This window comes from Centrocercus urophasianus, unplaced genomic scaffold, assembly GCF_019232065.1.
Source record: "Centrocercus urophasianus isolate 14NV4802_14NV808 unplaced genomic scaffold, USGS_Curo_1.0 seq_30, whole genome shotgun sequence".
NCBI classification, from domain to species: Eukaryota; Metazoa; Chordata; class Aves; order Galliformes; family Phasianidae; genus Centrocercus; species Centrocercus urophasianus.
Window position 1 is genome coordinate 7,572,468 of NW_024884867.1, and position 21,705 is coordinate 7,594,172.

At 43.5% G+C, this 21,705-nt stretch overlaps 1 protein-coding gene across 1 annotated transcript; it reads right to left on the minus strand.

Annotated features, from left to right (window-relative positions):
* Positions 1-692: 692 nt before the first annotated feature.
* On the minus strand, positions 693-21,023 carry RILPL1 (Rab interacting lysosomal protein like 1). Its single transcript, XM_042828606.1, has 7 exons — positions 20,718-21,023; positions 17,462-17,612; positions 13,626-13,744; positions 12,677-12,895; positions 10,010-10,182; positions 9,372-9,464; positions 693-3,427 (listed from the first exon to the last, which is right to left on the minus strand). The coding sequence occupies exons 1-7, from the start codon at positions 21,015-21,017 to the stop codon at positions 3,283-3,285; spliced, it is 1,200 nt and encodes a 399-aa protein (XP_042684540.1). The 5' UTR covers positions 21,018-21,023; the 3' UTR covers positions 693-3,282.
* Positions 21,024-21,705: the final 682 nt, after the last annotated feature.

The window sequence follows — 21,705 nt, forward strand, 5'->3', positions numbered from 1 at the left end:
TTGAGTGCTCACCTCATTTGCTATTCATTTTGCTGCTGGGATCACTGTTCATTAGAGAGCTCCATATTTCATTCTTAGTGTGCCAGATGCCCCCTCTCATTTTGTGAGATAGATGCCCTTTATGAAGTCACTTTATGAAGAAATAGGAATGAAACAATAGCAACAAACTGAACTTCTGAAACATGTGACCCAAAACAGAAGCTGAAAGGAAGTTACTTTATTTTCTTGAGGACACTGGGACAGGTGAGATCTGTAGTAATATTATGTCCTTAAGTAGTTCTGCGAGGTGTGAGAGAAGCATGTAGTAAGAAATCAATTTTTTATGTATTGGGAATTGTTATTACCTCTTATTAGAGGAATGCAGACTACAGACTAGTAAGGAGGAAAAAAACCACATTCCTGATCAATAGATAAGCAATCATTGAAGGACAATGTCATGGTTAAATGTGGTCGCAGCTGCATCCACTGTCCTTTCCTCCTCACTGCAGGTAAAATCCTGTCTGCATTTTAACTTGTACTTCTGTCAGCCTTTGAATAGCTGCACCCTCAACTTGGCCCAGCTCGAGGCTGTATATCCATGAGCAGTGACATAACCCTTTTTCAGGGGAAAGAAGCCAGATCTGCGCAGTGCGCCCCCAAAGCAGGTGGTGTTAGCATTCCACACAAAGGAAAAAAAAAAAAAGATGCAAGTCTTGAAGAAATGCTCATTTCTCAGAAATATTTATTAAACTGTTAAAATGATTTACTGCCCAACCGAAACAGAACAAAAAAACACACAAAAAAAACCCAAAACAACTTCAGTGATCCTGCGCTTTGGAGACAGGATTGTTACGCCCTTTACCTGCCAACATCCTGCCTTCCTTTTTACAAGCAGATTTTAGCTAAATATTGAGAATCTACATGATAGGTCTTCAACCCTTTACGAACTCATCCCTGTTTGCCATCCTTTCTGATGGCAGCTTAATGTGTATTAACTTGGTGTTTCTAACATGAGGACGAGGAGCGGAGTGGTTAATGCTAGCAGGAGTAACTAATTAGATTTTTGAGGTAATGGGCTCAGATAAATAGGGGAAGGTTGTACTGCTTAGTGTCATTGTTTGAAATTGGCTGCGGATTTGACCCAACAATAGTGCGCAGGGCTCTAGTGTGTGGGACCAGCTTTACATGCACTAGGCCAGGACAGCTGGTTTTTAATATATGAGCTTAGATGCTGGGGGAAAACAGCTCAGCCTGTCTTTCTGTTGTCTCAGTTCGTTGCACTTAGCTTAATTTGAAAAGTGATGTGCTTATTCAGGCTGTGAATCTGCTGCATCTTTCATTGTTTCTGTTCACTGAATCTCTAAATCTCTCAATGTGTCAAATGACTGTAAACTATGCTAGAGAGAGATGGGAATCATTCACAATTTATTTGAACTGCCTACAACTATAGTGTGCTTTTTTATATTCCCCGCTCAATCTGAAAGTGAAATCAGGATCTTCACAACTAAAGTATTACAGCAAGTCTTCCCTCTGTTTGAGAATGGCCTTTCATGCAAGGGAGGGAAGTGATGTTTTAATGAAAAGTTTTCTGTAAGCATAAAAACTTAAGAAGTGTTACCAAAACGTAACCAGGCAAAATTCTCTCTGCCTAATACTAGCATCAAATGCTACTGTTGCTACATCAAATGGAAATGCCTTTAACATAAGGCCACGTTTCTCCCTCCTGCCCCAGGCCATGTCAGTGACAACTGGCAGGCACAGTAAATGCTCACCCTACGATGTGCTGAAGGTCTGTGTTCAACATGAGCAGTTACACACAGGAGCAGAGCAGCATTCAGCCCACTGTTGTGAAAACTGATTTTCTCACACAGCTTCACATCAGATGAGCTAAGAGCCTGGATTTGCTGCCTGTATGCACTAACAAACCCGTTGCTGGATCATCCTGGACTGAGTACAACTGGCCTGCACTAAACCTTCTGGTTTGCGGTTATCTAAGTATTCTTCAGGACATCCTCAGCCACCTGCATCCAGCTCTGCCTGCACAAGTTGCCCACAGGTGCAAAGCTGGGTTGTGCACTGCCACAGGCCGTGCACACGTAGTAATTATGCTGCGTGGGGCTTTAGTGTTCTGGTTTAGGCAAGCATGACCTTGGTCAGCCCCAAGGGTCTTGCATGATTAATTGCAAAGCAGATGTAGACCCCACCTCCTGCCAGTTCAGATGCATTCACGTGCTGGGCTTTTGATGGTGAGTTAGGAGTTAAGCTCCTCCGCTTGCTGGCTGCCCACACATCAGTCAATGCCAGCGGAGCAACCTGCACATACAGAACACATCTCTGCCAGCCTAAGTAATGTTTAGGGTAGTCAGAAAAAAGAAAACATTTTGAGCTGGGGTCATCTCAGAGTCAGTTAAGATAGCTCATGTCAGCTGAGGATGTCTTTTACTCTGAAGTTAGGCAGTCTTACCTAGACAGAAAAGTGGAGTGTGACTTAAATCAAAACCTGCCTATGGGAAGGGGACCTAACTCCTTTATGGCAGCTGTCTGCTACTCTAGGGGAAAGTCTCTGGTAAGAAAGAAAAAACTCAAGTGTTAGAATTCTTCCTTGTAAGCAATTCTTTCTCCATTACTACTGCAGAACTCATGGCAAAAAGCAAGGCACGCTCACCTCACACGTGGGTTTCTTCATGCTTTAGGCACTGTAAGCATCAAGGGAAATGTACGCTCCTTATCCCTCTTGAGGCTACTCCAGTTTGTCACTTTCTATCAGATGGATTTCCAAGGGGTTACTCTGCAAAATTCAGGAGTGAACTTGACAGGACACAGCAGTGCTACAATCTGCAGGGAGAGCGGCCAGCTGTGGTATCCCTCTTGAAAAAATTCTTACCAAGTTACAAAAAAGCAAACAACCAAAAGTTTTAACAAATAAGGTGACAGAGTCTTTGCCAATAGATATTGTACACCGCAAACAAACTTCTAATAATGGCACAGGTCTTTTTTTTTTGGTTTAGATAATCTTGTGTTACTGTAGTTAATGCACAAACAAGACCATAGACTTGTTATTCAGCACAAAACAAGTCATCTAGAAGCTTCAATGTCCCCGGGTATCAACTGCTCCTACAAAGCTTGGATTCCTTTTTCAGCAGTCACCAAGTAAACAGTGAGTGATCCCTTCTGAGGAGTTCATCTGGAACACAACCACTGCAGTGTGCAAGGCAAATAAAGACCATGAACTGCCAGATCTGTTCACAGAAGCTTCTTGTTACTACACTGTTGAGATGTTCTGCAGGAAGCTCAGGCTTTTAGTCACAGGTGTTGCAGGGCTTCTTGTCCTTGCTCTGTGTAGGTGTCATCTTTATTTGAATTTGACCATTCACGAAAAGTATCCTGGAAATGGACGTTTTTCTGCGATGCCTGCATACGTTTCTTGTCACGAGAGAAGAAACTAAACCTTCCGAGTAGGAAGGAGGAAGGAGGGAGAGGAGGGAAAAGAAAGAAGACTGTTTACCATCTTGAAAATACCTCCACGCCCGCCACAGCACACAGCACAACAAAACACAGAGCAAAAAAATCTGTTGGCATCCACAAAAACCAAGGCGGTGAAGCCTGATGGGAGTGCATGTCAAAATGTTATTAGAGATGAAGTCATTGCAAAATCTCAAGCAGTTTTGCTATGGAAGCTTCAGATAAGCTCTAAATGCTGTTGACTCTACAAGTGCAGTTATCAGTTTAGATGTATGTTCCTCCTCCCCCAGCCCCAAAATACAGAAGCCACAAAATAGAGGTTAGTTTCTTAGCATAAGTAAAGTGGTATCTTTAGTGTTAAATCTGTATAATTTATTATAAAGCAGAAATAGAGGATGTTCTTAGTGGTGCCAGCAGAGAAATTCATAAGATAAGAAAATAAGCCTCCACAATTTTTTCCAGGTGAGCGCATTTTGTTGCATAGACTCAACTGCTGCAAATGTAAATGAATAACTGCACTCAGGTGCACGAGTGTGCAGGATGGAGGCTCTAAGCAAACGCACACGAGTGTGCACGTCATTTCCTGTCACACGGCTTGGGTGCTGTAAGATAATGACACACGTGAACCAACAGCCATTTAATACAACAACAAATTGCCAGCTTACAACACAGCTAAACGGTACAGTTGGAGAAAATCCTTAGTATCATTTTTGTATAGCATGGAGTTACTTGATTAAGCAAATTCAAATCTTGTAACGAGTTCAGTAGAAGAGCTGTTAGCACTGTGCTTAGGTCTGCTGAGAAATGCAAAAGTTTCGGTTCCAGACACCAAAGGTTTGAATTGGCCTCACACCCTTTTGGTTTTAATGCTGCACACTCTGTGGTAAATACTGTTCTGCTTGCACAGCACCAAGAGAACTGCTGAATGCTTCTATGTAAATATAAACTCAGCTTTGACAGAAGGTGGGATATTCGTCAGGGCATAAACCTGACCCTCTATCCAAACTTCTCTACCCACACACCCTTCAGTCTCCTCTCAGTACCAGGATCCCAACCTTCCACGCTGCCTTGTGCAGAGCAGGGAGTTCTGCCTTCAGTGTCCCCAGGCACACAGGGGGCTGCACGTGAGTGTCAGACAATGTTTAAGGCAGCTTTCATGAAGTGAAAAAACCCAACAACATCCCATTGTATACACAGCTAAGCATATTGGTAATTACTAATATTACTAACATGGTAACTTGACCTGAAAGCTGTAAAATGCTGCACAAGGGCAATGCAAGGTAACTAGCAGGACCTGAACTTTTGCATTTCCTGGCTTCAAGTGTGCAGACTTCATAGGGAAATAAGTCTTTCTGCACTTAATTAGTCTCTTTTTTTTTTTTTTTTTTTTTTTACCACCCTCATCACAGCAGCCCATAAATTCACACATGGATGGTATTTCTTTTCAGGGCCAGAGTCAATTCAGCTGAGAAGTGTCCAGTCACTGAGGCTTTCTGCTGGGCACAATCAGGCTTAGTACCTTAGTACCTCTATTTATGTAGTATGTTTCCAATGAAACTGTTCAGTATTTTTTTTCTCCACTTTTTATCATGAAATTAAGTAAGAGAAAACAGCGTTCGTAAAATCTTGACACCAGGCAGGATTGGCCTATTTTTAATTCCTTCTGAAACAGTGAAAACTGTTCTTACGCCTAGAATTTTTTATGGAGAATGTTTCAAAAAAGCATATTTATGGAGAAGAAAGAAATGTAAATACTGTGTTGCTGCTGTAGATATGAAGACCTCCAAAGCAGCAGTTCTGATGCAAAGAGAATTTGCTTTAACAGTTACCAGCATCTCCTCCAGCAAGAGTCAAGAATAGGGCATCAGAATTGGTTACTGAGAGTGCACACTCTATTCCCAAAATACATAATTAGAGACAAAATCTACAGCACATAGATAGAAAGACATGGAAGCAACAGTCTATTATTAACACTGGAAATTAATGTAGAGATTCAACCGTTATGTTCTGTGAATCTAACTGACTCGTAACAAGTAATTAGAATGATTTGGGTTCTTTTAAAAGCATTGGTGTGGATTATCAATAGGCTGTCTTAGTAAGCTAAGTGAAATTCAGAGGTTCGGGTTAAAACTGCATGTTGTAACGGTTTTCTGGTGAGTAATGATTGGCTGAGCATGGTAACAGTAAGGCAAAAGGTGAGAAAATGTCAGTACTCGAGGATGAGCACGGAGGACTATGGCAGGTGGTGCACTGACTGGTCATTCTGATGGGCACTTTGTGCTTCTGTGATCCCACAGGCAGCCGATGAGAATGCAACCAGCAGTCCATGTTAACAGGGCCATGCAGAAGGAAAACACGGTACCAAACATTAACAAAAAATAAATCCTACAAGGGACACAAGTCTTCTTATTGGCTGCAATGTGGGATCATCTGGAATCAATCCAGCTGCTACCATGGGCATTATGGCTGTAAAGATCCTGGTCAGGAAAGTACAGACACAGAAGAGGTAAGACTGGAGCAAGGGAAAGAAAAAGCATTCCATTAAAAAGAAAAGACACAAACATAATACACGGGGTTACTCTGAATTATCACACACGACGTATTACAGGGAGAGGTGGATCTGCATCACCCAAGACAGCTCTCCTCAGTGAAAACCTCTTATTTAGAAAATGAAGTCATTGAAACAGATTTAATTGCTTTTGAATTTCTAAAAGATACCACTTTTCTGTTGTGAAACATCTGGGTTGGATTTCTCAAGGTATTACCACCTCTAGCAATGCAGAGCAGAGTGCACGTTTTTCTTCCCAAGAAACAAACAGGCACATACATAATGAAATGAAGGATGAAGGTGTAAGTTAAATACAAAGCAGGACAGTGCTGTGACCACTGGCTACTTGCACAGAAAACAGGGTTAGACAGGACCAGCACTGCACGTAAAGACTCTACAAATGTTATGGCTGATAGTTTTAAGTTAAAAACCAACATCACATTTGAAATCTTAAAATAACCTCCTAAGCAAGCTACTTGGTTAAAGGGCCTGCATATCTGCTCCAGAAGAACCTGCTTTGCTTCACATGCAAAAAGATGCTAACTGCAGGCAGCTCAATATTTGTCTGAAACCTTGCAACTACTCTAGCAGAAGTATTTCCTAGCTGGCCAGCAGCAAGACCACTTCTTTGTAACAGTTCAGCACTTCTACCAGGCATTGTACAATTCATGCAGTTTAGAGCCTGAGAGAGCAAGATGGCTGGGAGCTCAGTGCCCAGCCAGCCCCACACAAGCCTGCCAACAAACCTTCATTCATACCTGGAACACCCTCTGTTTTTCTAAGGATTCTCCTCAGAGGTTCTCCCTTGTGCCAAATATTTTTTTGAACTGTGGACTAATGTCAGTTAAAGATTAAGTAGAAATCACGAAAGGCATTTCACGTGTGACCAAATGCAGCTCTCCCCAACACAGCCACTCTTAACTGCTAATTTTAAATTCAAAATGAAAACATACAAGTAAACATTGTTCTATCATTTGCAGTAGCTAGAACGTCTGCTTTGAAGCACTGTGACACACTCAGCTGCAGCAACCAGACAGACACATCAGCTTTTGTAGACTGCAAGAATAGCAAGGGAACTTATGGCTGCTTTGGGCATTACGTCAGTGACAAACAAGCCCGTATCCTTGAAGTAAAAACAACAGGGCATTTTCTGCTCCAAACACAGGGCACATTTCTAATCCTTGTACTCTTCCTCCTCGGTAAACCTGGTTACGTTATTTCAACGAAACTCTGACATATAATGTGGCAGACAGATGTAGAAACAAATGAGTGCAAGATCAGAACGCAGTCAGAGCTTGTGCCAAACCTCAGATACCGGGAACAAAAAAATACTGAGTACTCTAACTTCTGTTTTCTTTATGTGAGTGCTGCACAGAAACATCTTAGATGGCATGGGACACATCTCATTCCTTGAGATGGGAGAGAAAAAAAGGGGCACATCATACAAGCAAGAGTGAAACTTCTCTTGGGACTGCAGTATCAGTCTCAAAATGTTTTCGTACTCAGCTTTTTGTTTGGTCAGGAGGAAAAGCCTGAAACAGAAGGCAAAGCAACCCTACTTTCATTCATAAAAGTACTCTGAACACAGATAGCAGAGGTACAAGTTTTCCTCATGTCATTAAGTATGTAGACTTTGTGTGTCAGTGTGTTACCTACACAGTCACAGGTGAGGTGCAGCATTCTGCCTGTGACAAGGAGAAGGCCAGAAGAGTATGTGGAGGTGTTGTGATAGAACAGAGCAGATGCCACATATGGGTTCCTTGCTCTTCCCAGCAGTGAAATCTTCTCTCTTTTCAAAGGTCACTGCTGCCCCTTGTCAGCCACTCTGAGAACTGTCTGGGTTGTAGAAGTAACCCATCCACAAGCACAGTGTTGATGACAAACACAGGGAAGATGGGGCAAAGAAAATAAACCCGACAGATCCCATCCAGACAGGCTGTAAGTATGAGACAAATCTGAACACAATTACCACTGTTTGGATTAGTTAAGTAGCTCAGTGGCTTTATCTTCCCTTATTTAACGTGAGAGCTAAGTGAAGAGAGAGCAGAAAGAACAGGATTGTTGCCTTTTCTGACAGGGGCCAACACAACAAGCTTTTACTTTTTATTGTGTGAGTTTTCATTTAAATATATTTAAACACAGAATCTGAGCAACAGGAAGATAAGGGTCTGAAAATGTGCATTGATTGAATGATTAGTATGATGCTCAGCAGGTATTCACTGATAAACTAACTGAGGGGAAGAAATCATCAAGGTAACTTGGTGAAAACACTTCTATGCCTCCTGTCATGGCTCCCTGCATTGCTTATGTATGCGTGTAGAAGGTAGAGTCAAGGCTAACACCTGGACAGCACGTGCTCTGACTTACAAAACCTCCTAAAAAAGCACTAAAAGAATTTAAAGGAAAGGAGAAGAATTACAATGGAGACAGATCCTGCGAGATGAAGTATTACTGCAGGTGCAGAATGAAAACTTAAGTCCCAATTCAGTGTATTTTCCAGGAAGGGTTCTTCAGCAAACAAAGCAGCAGAGAGGGAAGCTGAAGACTTCTGAAAATAATCACAAGTGCCCTCCTGACTTTATGGTGTTTTGGATCAGCCCAGATCTCCCAGGAAACTCTCACAGAGCTGCTGCTATGACAAAACAAGGTCTGGAGTTTATGGGCGTGGGGATGGAGGAGCTTTTTATGGGCAAACAAATAAAATAATGTATGCAGTTAAAAAAGTTAAGCTTCCAGTATTGTAACAACTCCAAAGGCTTAGTTTGGAAAAAAAAAACATGGAAGGAAAGAATTTTGACAGACAAATGGTTTGGCTTACACTGACTTTACAACCAAGTTGTAACTAGTACAACTGACAGTCAACTTAGCTTTTGGACAGCACCATTAAATACTTCATCAGAAGAGGGTGTGATTCTTCATAGCCAAAAAAGCTGGCACCCTCTCTCACCAGGCAGTTCAGCAAACAAAAAGTTTTTGTGCTATGTAAGTGCTTGTCAGAATCTAAAGGCTTAGATTAACAGGGAAACAGGCACAGCAAGGTCACGGGGAAAGCTGACTCTCCACACCCAAATGCTGAAGGTCTGCAGTTGGTTTTACTTGTGAACAATGCTTTCCACATGTCTTCCAAACACGAGCTGGGGCCCAGTGGTTTGCCTGTGACATTCCACCACCTTAGGGACTGTGCATTAAGGAACTGGGACTTGAACTTAAACAAAGCTCCAACATTCCTTTCTGGAGAAAACACAGCCACTCAACATCTGTCCCATATACAATAGGGATGTGGCTACCTTCATTTTGAATTTCTTCAAAAACTGCCCTACCCAAAGGAAATGTTTTGCTGTTGTAGACTATTTCCAGGATCCTTAGAAAATATGCTACTTACAGTCGTTTGATTCCAGACTCAGGCTGAGTTGAGGGTTTTGACTGAATTATGGGTGTAGGTTGAGGGGGTCTAGTTTCTTCTTCTGTTTCCTCACTTGAAAGAATGAAAAGATAATTAATGTTGTCCTCTCAAGTCATGGAAGCTGTAAGTTCTAACAGTCAATCTAAAGCAGTACTACTTATGAAGAAAGGTAAAAGATCTGTTCCAAGCTTATTATATTAAATGGGGGAAATTTCTGTCAACTAAGAAACAGCACTTAAAACTGGGCCTTCTTTCAATACTTTCTTTCCATTGTGACAAGAAAAAGCATAAGAAGACAATGAATAAAAATTCTACAATCTCAATTTTAGTCCCAGTCTTATCCTTATTTTTTTCAGCTAACATTTATTAGATGCTTGCAATTCTTCCAAAACTGGGGGAGAATCTGGGAGTTAAGAAGGACATAGTTTTTCCCAGCGTTGAGAAAACAGTTATAAACTAAACAGTTATAAACTAAAGTAACTAAAGCCCTTATGCTTTCAGTATCTACTTTCAGCCTCTGTCTGCTGAGAGCATTCAGGAGCACATCTGCTGTCTCCTAGAGCTGCTCTACAGCTCCTCTGTGTGTAGCATGCAACGGGAGAGGAAATCTAACTTACCTTTTGTAATATAAAAGCTCTTCTTGAAGTAAAAACACTTTAGACTTCAATTCATTCCTCTCATGAAGGACGTCTCGGAGCTCCTGCAAGGTGAATCTTGGACGATTTGGGTCTTTTAAGTCCATTGCCATCTTTTCTGACTCCGAGAGGCAGTCATCATTGTTTGGCTCTGTCTGGGAAGCGTAAGACAGGCTTTGAATTCATTGTGTGAACACATTTCTGAGAAGTTGAAAGTATTTATCAGTCTATTACCCTTCTTTCTTTTTAGCACTATTAAATACACTTTCAAGAGGAGCAGCAGTTTTAAGAGGAAAAAAATGTAGGAGGAATTCATGCTGAAGACTGTCAGCAGGAACAGCTCAGTGATCGCTTTGTTCTTTCTTGTGCTCAGACGGACCGACGACACACACAGAGGGAGCACAAAAACACATGCCCTGATTGCTTCTACCAGCCTAAACACTGGGTCCAACCTGAGCCACCACACAGGAGGTAAGATTTCTTATGGAGAAATTCCCGTGCAATGCAGCCTGCCAGAAAGCCCTCGGAAAACGTATGGTCTAATTTCTGATAAACAAATCCATTTAAGGAATTAATACTTTTAACAAATAAGGTGTATCAAACACCAGCCTTTATGTAAACACTGAAAAAATAGCATAGCAAAAATCCTGACAGCTCCTTCCAGTTTTTCCCACAAAGAGAAAGTGTCTCTGGATGTGAATATATGAAGCAGAGATTTAAGTTTCTGTCACCCTAATGCCTTTGTTTAAAAAAACAGGATTGATATTAGCACCAGGATTTCCAAGTTTGAAGAAACACAGAGACAAAACAGCAGAGCAATGCTCATTTTTCCATTTGTTTTATTCCCCCCTTAATCCAAATGCATTTATTTACACAGACTGTACTAGATAAAGATAGATGCACCCTAATGACAGTTTGAGGAGCTTACCCAAAGTATTCACTTCTTATTCACACTTCTAGATTAGAATCTGAGTTGATGCCTCTTCTTTTGATTGTATATTTGTCCCACACCTTTCCCCAAATAATCTTTTTTTTTTTGCTGTATTGTGCTAAAATCAAAGACTGAGCAGCCTGTGGCCAATGCAAATGTACTTGACCAAAGCCAAGAAGCAACATCCACTCCAGAGCATGCAGCTATTCTAGCTTTCTGCTTACCACTACAATTCCTGTCTAACTATCATCCTAGCAGAGAAAGTGGACAACGACTCTAATTAGAAGTGGCACCATTGCCATGGAACAGAGAGAGGTAAAGAATGCATCCTTTCTCTCCAAAGACTGAAGACATTCACACATTCTGGCTTTAGGCCTATGCTCTGCAGCCCTGTTTACAAAGCTGGGTGTCCTGGCTGAATTAAAAGCAATGAAGTCATCCTTGTCATTATTAATACAGTGCTTGCCCAATTCAGCAGTGACAGGTTGAGTCGCTGTTGCTTTCGTGAGGTACCAGGTTACCCCATCAGCTTTTGCCTCTGCTTTCTGATGCACACTCTCTCCCATTACAAGTGAATTAAATGTTATGCTCTCAGCTGCAGTCTCTCAGGCACATACAGTGCTGCTGTGCTTCTTACATGGCTCAGTACTGGAGCTCTTATCAACACAGAGAGCCAAACAGCACTATGCCTCAGTGCTCCTCCAAATTCTTTCATATCATAAGACTCCTTATCCTACTTTGTGCTCTTCTAAAGGCAGCATTAGGAAAAGGAAACACAGCACTTTCACTTGAGAAAGACAGAAGTAGTGTCACATGCACAAAAGCCTGAAGATGGTAGGTAGTACTTCAAGAATGTGAAATAAAGCAGGGATTTCAGGCAAAGTAGGCACATTGCACTGCATGCTGGCATTCTGCCCTCAGGTACGATCTGACTGCAGAGCTCTGCTCTCCCTCTGGGACTTCTGCTACAATTCCCTTTCTACTGTGGTTCATACTGTGGTACAGAGGTACTGTGCCTCTGCTATCGTAGTGCATTGCACCTTCAGGACCCACTAGGACTTGCAGATTTGCATACATACTCAACAAGGCTTAAGCTACCTGTCAGCTGTTCATCTTTTCAAAAATCCAGACTGCTAGAAGATCAGTTTGTTTTCCTTTAGGGGAAGGGGCTGATCTGAGCAAATAAAATAAACCCAAATGTACTGACACAGCACTACCAAAACAGTCTGCTTTGAATACAAACTAACAGCTGGTACTCCAGAGATTTTGGACTCCCTTACGATGCTTTTAGTAGAATGCCATAGTAAGCAATGATTTGTTCTGCTATCTGGAGAGTTCTGCAGTCTAGTGCATGACCAAAAAATTACTCTCCCTAGAAAGTGCAATGTGACACCAGGTCTCAGGGGAGAGCTGTCCTCTAATGCAGACATCCTAGTGCTAACCTGTCCTGCCACTCTGCCTTTTGCACAACTGGTTCTGTGCATTAGAAAGGAGGGTTCTGCTCCATTGGGTTGTCATCCACTCAGGGCCTTTCCTGTGACAGCGCAGTGAGTGACGCTGACCTCTGCGTCACACCTGAATAAAACCATGCTGTCCTTGAGCCCCACCTCTGCCTCTGATTCATATCAATCTCACTTCCCCAAACAAGAGGTGCTTGGTATGGAGACTGAGGTTCTGTAAAAGATTGTTCTTAAAAAGTTATTTAAAATGCCTCTTACCTGTATCTCCTCCCCATTTTGGCTGTCCTCACCCTGCAGTTTTTCCCTCAGTTTCCCCAGCTCTGCTCGCAGGGTGCCCATCTCCTGCTCCTTGGTTTGCAGATATGCTTCCAACTCCACCTTCTGCTCAATCAGTGCCTTTCCCTGAGCCTCGACAACTGTGATGCGGTGCCGCAGGTCATGGTTAATTTTCATTAACCTGTTCTGTTGCTGCTGAAGCTGTAAGACATTGATGCAGTTTGTCAACATCCATTCAGCCATCGCCCATGGTGACCAAATCCCAAACACTACATCAAAGAACAAGTAGCGGGTTCCTATTAAATTTAATCTGGAAAACCCTCCTCACTCCCCAGGCAGTTTTTTTAATATCTAATTTCCTACCACAGTTGCAGTCTAAAAATTAGACTAAAAATTCTTTAATTGGCTTCCAGAGTAAAATCAGGTACTTTCCCCCAAGCACAGGGAATTCTCCAGCTAAAAACAAATTCATCTTTTCCAATATTTTACTTTGTAAAAGCAAAGTTCAAGGACAGGGTGGTTTCCAGGATTCTGAATAATATCTTAACCCAGAGCAGAAGAGAGGAAGATAAGACAGAGAAGTTCTTACTCTTCAATTTGTAACTACTTTGCTTCGATCCCTTGGGTGAGGATGGGAAGCAAAATACATGTGAGGTGGCTGTAACACAGACGGATGTAAGTCATCAACTGATTCCCAAGGTCACAGTGGAGTTTGTGACTTGCTTAAGACTAAATGCAACTGAATCCAAATGCAGCAGGGGCCGCATGCCCGCCTGACTGCCTGATCATTTTGGACGCTCCAGTTACGCTGCACTCTTCAGTTACCAGACTGATATCTGGCACTGCTTACAAATGTGATATTATATGTGAAAGAAGGCTATAGAAACATGGGTGAGAAAGAAGGGAAACAGGAGGAGCAAGAGCCACTTACAGCCTCGACATCTTCATTTTTAAGTCCGAGTTCCCGGTCCTTTGCTCTGATTTCATCCCTCTGTTTATCTACAACTTCCTTCAGCTTCTTCATGACTTGCCGTTCTCTCTCTGACATTCCTGGTTAAAAAAAGAACACAGAAAACAAACTAAGGACAAGTAGGAGCTGCTGAGACCAAGAACGCTAACAGGGCTATGATACTTCTAATTCCTCACTGTGATAATGGCTCACACCCACTATCAACACTGATACGCACTGCTATTTGCTCTTCTCAAAGATCTGTGATCTCTCAAAACCAAGGTCTGGAGTGCAGGCAGCCTATGCCCTGCTTTGACACATCTCTGATCTTGCACAGATCCCCAAACCTCTGATTTATTCTCCTACTCACAGCGACACCAGACAAGATAGTAGAAACTTGCTAACAGCTGGATGGAGCTGTGCTGAAGCCAAAAAACCAGCGCCAGACAAGGACCCTCACACCAGCCAGTGCAATTGAGCACTGGTTCCTTCCCACAGCTTGCTCTCATTTACTTGCAGTTCTTGAACCACTGCATCTACAAAAAGGTTCCTGAATTCACTCTTCTGCAGGCAGTCTCAGGGCTGAGTCTAAAAAATCAGCTGTATTTACAAACAAACACAAAACTCCTAAACTGCCATGAGGTACAGAGGGGCTGCAACAAGACTTCAGACCAGCAGTTTTATCCAAGTAAGAGCCAGGAACAGTGAGTGCAGCTATATCCATTAGTATTTGTGTAATGCTTTGAGATCTTTAGATAGCAGGTGCTATTTAAAGGATAAAGAGCCATTTTGGTGCTAACTGCTTTTCCTCCCACTATGCTCACTTTTCTCTCTAACATCTGGTGAGCATCAAAGACTTAATTGTGTGCACTGCTTACTACATTATCCTTTTTATTTCAGGAGGAGGGGAAAGGACAGGTGGGAAGTGTTTGTGAAACATCACACTGCCTTCCATTTTCTCCAGCACTGGGGAAGCAGGGAGGGAAATCACTAAGTGCCCTGAATGTAATTATCTCTAAATGACTCAAAGTCTAATATCTGCAAGATCTTAAATGGCACACCCAGCTGGCTTCCCTAGACACATCCTATGAATTCACAGCTTCCTGTTAATTGCTGTGATCACAGCATTGTTCCAGGGAGTAAAGAAAGAAAAACATTAAGGAAAAAAAAGAGAAAAGGCAAAAAAGAACATCCTTCATGTTCATACTTAGGAAACTGTTTACTGATGTATTTATACAACAGCCATTATAGCAGACCAAAACACTGATCAGAGGTCGTGGCCCTACTACTTCCTAAAGACTCACAATAAAAATTTGCCTTCACTTAGGAAAGGGAATGGTAGGCTCCTCTGCAGCCAAGCACAGGAGGTGTACATGACTCTTGGCATCCTGCTGCTTGTCTGTATTATCATGGCCAGTCTGAGAGAGCACCTCCTCTCCCAGCAGAGAAACAGCAGCCTGCTTGTCCAGTTTGACACATGGGTCAAGTTCGCTTGTGGCATTTTGCTAGGAGAGTGTGATCAGTCAGCATCTCCACATAAGTGCTCTGTTTGAGTTCAGGGAGGAGTAGCATTAATGGATGCTGCAAATTTATCTCTAACCCCTGCTGTTTATTTTGTATTCTGCCACATGTGCCCTTTTCTATGAATGCTGCTCTGCTCTAATTTTCAGAGCACGTGCACGTTCTGTTCAGAGACCTTAGGTGCAACGGTGCTGATCTCCCTCATAAACATCTTCATTAAGCTGAAGTGAGGCTCTGTGCACTACAATGTGACTATTAATTGGCAAGGATTGAATCTCAAAGCCTTAGCACACCTAAATCACTGGCTTCTGCTGCCTGAGCTAAGAACAATTCCTTTTACCAACTGCGTGGTGAGTAAGCAGACAATTGCTAATCCTGGGAGAGTTAGCAGCTAAGGGGAGACATGATCACAGCACCAAATCATGCTGAGATATGAAGACTGGAGCCTGGTCAAAGTTAATCTAGCTAACAAAGCATTTCACTTGAAAACCAGCCTCTGTAGAGCCTATATGCATCAGATTAAATGACAGAGAGGAGAAAAAAAGCAACATGACTGCTTTCTGACACTGTCCAAACAAGTAATTTGAGACAAACCTGCTCATTAATGACATAATTTCCTAAATGGAAAGCAATTGAGTTTGATATAACAGGTCCCAATAACAAGCTCAGTTTGCTGTAAATTAATGTGACTTCACTTAAGTTGACCATTTCAGCCAATAAATATCAGTGACCCCAGAATGTCATCTCTGGAATGGATTTGTTTGTTATTATACTTGCGTAGACACAGTAAAAATAACATGAAAAGCATGTGTGGCATTTGCTTGGCTAGCTGAATGTAAAGAGTATGGCTATATTTAAATACAAGCACATGAGCTCCAGTGAGCTAGATACCCAGTGGAAAAAAAGGTGAGAAGACAAAGGGGAAGAAAGATGGTTCTTTATAACAACGTCAGCCTTCGCGGCCTGTGACTCATAACTGCCTTTCTGACACGTTACATGGAGTTTGTGGGCTGACATGGAGCTACTTTTAGGAGATAAACTGACTAAGCTGAAAGAGCTGCATTTGTTTTAGAAAGATAATAATTTTTATTGAAAAAGTAAAATAAAATTAAATTAAATTAATTAATTTCCTGGTTTTATAATTTAAATTTAATTCTTTGTAGTCAGCTCCTGAGTGGGAAGCAGGGGTAACTTAGCAGTGTCAGACAGTTTCACCCATCAACAGTGAGCTGCAATTTAAGCCCAACCCTCCAGTGTCTGAAAAGGATATCCAGCTGTTCCTCGTGCTTTATTGGACCACATGGCTCAGCCAGGTTTTGCTGCTGTCACCATTCTCAGCTGCCCACCTCAAGGCTGCTTCATCCTCAAAGCTAAACAGTCATTTTTTTCAACTCCTCAGCTCAAACTCCTAGCAAAGTATCATGAAATGGACTTCATAGCCAGCAGGCTCAAATCACATGCTATGAATTGGGAAAGCAAACAGACATCTGCTCCTTTGCCCTCACTCTTACAAAGAGCTGCTTGCTGAGCTGGGTAAGAGCTGAGGATGGCAATTGTTTCAGCTACTGCAGTGGAATCTACCTGCAGTTGCCAGTCAGAACCATTTGTCTCAAAATTCATTCTGCCTCAAGAAAGAAGTTGCTCATGAATTAATCAGTTGTTTCAGCTCCTTAGGATTCACCCACTCCCTGGTTCATACATCTCTTCACCTACTCTAAACTGTCTGGAAGAATCTTGAACGGGTGAAGGAATCCTAAAGGGAAATAAACCAAATAAAATCTCTCAATTTAGTCTTATAGAATATCTCTGTATGATGAATTGATGTAATTGAGACAAATCTTGATTTTCTGCTTTACAAACAAACATCCTGAATAGACTGCCAGCTGCACTTCTTTTTGTGCACAATGGTGTGAAATAAACATTGCTGAATGGATCATTGTTTGTGTTAGCAAACATAAGGAGGGATGAAGAATTCTGTTTGCAAAACACTACCTAAAGATAAAAAAGCAACAGACCAAAAAATGATGCTAGACTTTACTTTCAGACATACTTCCAGCCAAACAAAGCTGCTCAGGCTTCTCTCTCCCTCCTGCTCCTGCCTCCTAAGTCTCCAGTGTAATCCCTTGTTCAGAAATTTTCTATTTAGGATAAAAGGAAAAAAAAAAAAAAAAGCTACAAGCCTGCTGTGTTATGGGAAAAAAAAAAAGCCAGAAAGCCAGAATGTTTAGTCAAAATATTTTGATAAAGTATTGCTTTTATAACAAAAGCAGGTGCTGAATTTGAAATATCAAACTTACCTTCATGCTTCTGAAATTCCTCTTCTGTGAAATTAATGTCTTTGTGAGACAAATTTGTCATCAACTGTTTGTTCTCCTCCTGCAGCTGTGCAATTTGGGTAAGAAGGTCCTGTGCTTCACCTCTCCAGACATCTTCCACCAGTTCTAATTCCTAAAGGATACACCAGGACAACACGTTGAGCATACTAAGAGTCTTTGAACGATTTACAGATCAAACCACTATAATTCTTCTATGATTCTGACAGAAAACAATCACATGAGACTACGTGAATATCTTCTATCTACTTTTCCAATGCCAGCATGAAGAACCCCAGTCTTTGTGCTGCTCCAATATGAGCTATACATGCACATATATAATACACAGAGTCACCTCTTGGTGCAAACATTTTTCACACACGATTTACCCAAAGGGAAATTCTCCTCATTTTACTGTGAGGACCTGATGAAAGGGATTGCTGTGTTGGTCAAGACAGCCAAACGTGAGCAAGAGCTGCCTTCCACATCTCAGGAAGCAGCTGCAAAGGCTGTTATAAATGCCCCAGAAAAATCACAGCGTGGGCAATGGGGGGGTCAGTGCTAGGCACACCTTTTTGGAAGGAGTAACATCTCTCAGTTAAATTTTTGTTATGAGTACAAGTGTAAAACCAGCAAGCGACACTGTGCAGCAAACCCAGAGCTGCCAATCCAAATGATAAACAAGGCAAAACTGTGCTGCTTCTTACAGAACTTGTTCTATATGAAAGGCTGCAGTGGCATCTCTGTTAGTGGCAGCGAGACTGGCCAAAACAACAGCTCCCATTTGTCAGAACGCTGTGTGTCAACAGCAGCTGTCACCAATCCCAGTAAAGGTCAAATTAGGACAAAAAGTGTAAGTGCTTAAGAAGAAACTGTTCCATTTAGAGCTTGTTCAAAACATATCTGCCATAAGGAATGCTTCTGCAGTGAGGGACATTCTCTGCTCCACTTCATGTATGTGCTGCAAACAAAAAAACCTGCACGCAAATCACTGGAGCCAGCTGAGTCACTCGCTGGCTTCTGCATTCATCCAGCACGTCCCTCTCCTACCTAACAACAAAACACTCACAACAACCCTGCCAAGCTCAGCTCCAGGCTAAAATAAGCTCTGCTGGGAGATTAAAGGACAGCTTTCTGCTTTGAAAGTATGCTTCAATAATGGGAAATCATATTCCTATTGACTTCCAGGTCCAAATACTATGTTATTCCAGCATTTATTGTGGCATTGCTGTCATTTTACAATATCTCCTTGCATGCTGTTTTGCAGAAAACACAACATGACAAATAATATGATAAACAACAGATTGTCTATCATGATTGATAGACTTCATTAAGAATATTTCATAAATCACTGCTAATTTTACTCGAAACTCTTTACCTTGAGAAATACAAATCTGCAATGAAACTTAATATTGCCAAATACCTAGACTATTTACAATGATGCTGCATATAACTCTGCAGCTAGAACAACGTGCTGACCTAGTTTGAAAAATGAAACAGCAGATTTCAGTTAGAAGCATACTGATTTAAAACAAAACAAAAAAAAACCCACCAGACTCTCTGAACTTACACAGTTCATATGTGGCTGCACTGTGAAGGCTATACTAAGGATTAACTCAGCAAACTTTCATATTTATTGCTATTGAAGAGCCCAGTGAATTGGAGCAGAAATGAGCTTCTGAGCCCTCATTAGCAGAAGTATCAGACAGAGAAGGCAGGAGGTTGATTGACCAGCGGGTGCCAGTCAGCTTAGGAAACTGCAGGCATGCTCAGCCAGGTTTGGAGGCAAAATGCATTCCCACGTGAAAGCTGAGTGCTAAAGGACCACTAAAAACATGTCTGGATTGGCTTTTGGATGCTTCTCGTGCACAAACATTTCTCAGTCTCTGGCCTTTTCTGCTTACCAGTATCTGAGACATAAGAGTCTTCTTATGGTGGGAATAAACTGGATGTGACACTACTGGTCTGCAGTGATGCAGTGTGCTGGCAATCAACGTGATTTAAAAAACATATCTGTATGCATTGCATATTTTGTTTTCCTTGTTCAATGAGTTCCCAGCAAAGTTCCATTTGGACTGTCTGAACACACCCAGAGGCATCTCATGACTACTACAGACGCTGGCAGAGCAGAGATGTGAGTTGGCAGGGATCAGAAGACATCTGGCAAGGGCAGCCTTTGGCAGCTGACACTTTCAGGAAACTTTTTAACACATACATGGACTTCAGAAGCCTCTGTGCAGGCTGTCAACTTGTGCAAGGATACTCTGTGCGTTGCTACCTGGCCCAGTTCTGTATTCATTTCACCAGACAGCACTTTTAATACCTGAGATAAAGAATGTCAGCCTGCTGGCTGACAATGCAGGGGTCTCAGAAGTAAGTGGGGACATCTGACTACATAGACAGCACTGGACCAGCATAACAGCCCACCCACTCACCTTCACATGCCATGTGCAAGAAGGGCAAAAGCATGGCTGTATGCTGTGAGTGTCTATTCTCTAGAGCAGTAGACTTCATACCCTGAAGTCTTACCAGGGCTTTAGGCAGTACAGATCCTCTACCAGTCCGTTCAGAGACCCTATTCCTACAATTCCTTCTGCAAAATAATGCAAGAATTACCTTGGATTTTTCATGAGCTAAGCAAAAGTTCCCCAGAGGACTATTTGAAAAGATATAAACTGAGCCCAACTCTTGAAACTTGAGGTCTCTCCTCCAGAAATCCTATTTCCTCCCTATTCCTCCCCGTATGAGCAGGAATGGAATGAGGCAGCAGTGACCGAGCACGGTCAGTTGCTGGAAGAACCAATTCTTTTGCTCTGTTATCTGAACGATGTGAAGATCGGATCTGCCACCTCCACCGCAGTGAGCCGAGCAGCTCGTGATGTCCCGGGACAGAAACAGGATAGGAGGAACGTCCTCAGTGGGAGCGGGCTACGGAGCGCAGTCTGGGTGAGCGCTCCGACACCGACCTGAGAGCGCACCGAACAGCCGCGAAAGCGCCAAGAAGCCTGGGTTCAACATCACCCCCAGCTCTACACAAGAAAGGGGGACTACCGCAGCGACCCGGCGGGAAGCAGCGCTGCCTCCTCGTCCCGGGGAGGGGAAAAGCGAGGGGACGGAAATGCGGCGAGCAGGGAAGGGGTGGAGAAAAGGAGGGAGGAAGGAAACTTCCAGGAGGGAAGGAAGAAAACAAACAACAAACAGCCGCACGGCGGCACGGCCATCCCTCGCGCCGTCCCCCCACCTTCTGGTGCTTGCGCTCCTTCTCGATGCGGTCCATCCTCTCCAGGCGGAGCCGATCGAGCTCCAGGCGCAGCTCCTCCATCTCGGGGTTGATGTGGTTGCGGCTCACCAACACCTCCAGGATCTCCAGCACCCGCACCACCTTGGGCATCAGGCGGGCGATGGCCTCGCAGCCGTGCTGGTCGATCACCCGCTCAAACTCCTGCCCCACGGCCGAGGCGATGTCGTACACGTCCATCACCGTCAGCTCCGCCGCGTTCTTCTCCAGGGCGGTGGGCAGCCCTCCGCCGCCGCCGTCCATGGCTCTCCCGACCCCGCGGCGCCCTCATAGGCGGCGGCGGCGGAGCGCCCGGCTTCCCTCGGCGAGCCGCTCTCCGGGCCGGGCCTCGCGATACGGCGCTGCGCTGCCCGGCGGGGCCGCGGCTCCGCGCGACTCGACCAACTCGCGGGGCGGGGGTTTCAACTTGACCGGGCGGCGGGAAGGGAGCGGCAGCGGCAGCGGCGGCAGGAAAGGAGGGCGCGGCCGCCCCGCTTCGCCTCCCGCCCTCGCTACGCCGCTCGGGGCCAATGGCACGCACCGGGCGGGCCGAAGGAGGCGCCGCGCATGCGTACTGCCGCCGGGGGCTTTGTGCCGCCGCGCCGCGCCGCGCCCGGGGAGGGATGCTCGGCTCCGGGTCTCGCTATAGCGGGATGCGGTTTGGTGTTTAAGATTTTCAAGATTTTTACCTTCGGGGGTGAATGTGCACTTTTGGATGTTTTTAGTGTGCTTAGAGGTGCTCTGGGTGGAGCTTTAATGTGCCCTGAAGATTGTAGGTTCTAATTCTACATCTTGCTGTGCGTGCTGCAGGATTAACTAACGCCTCGTCGGTGAGCTGAGAGCTGGGGCTGTGCAGCCTGGAGAGGAGAAGGCTCCGGAGTGAGCTGAACGGCTCTTCGGTATCTAAAAGGGCTGTAATAAAGGAGATGGAGATGGGACAAAGAGAAACGGT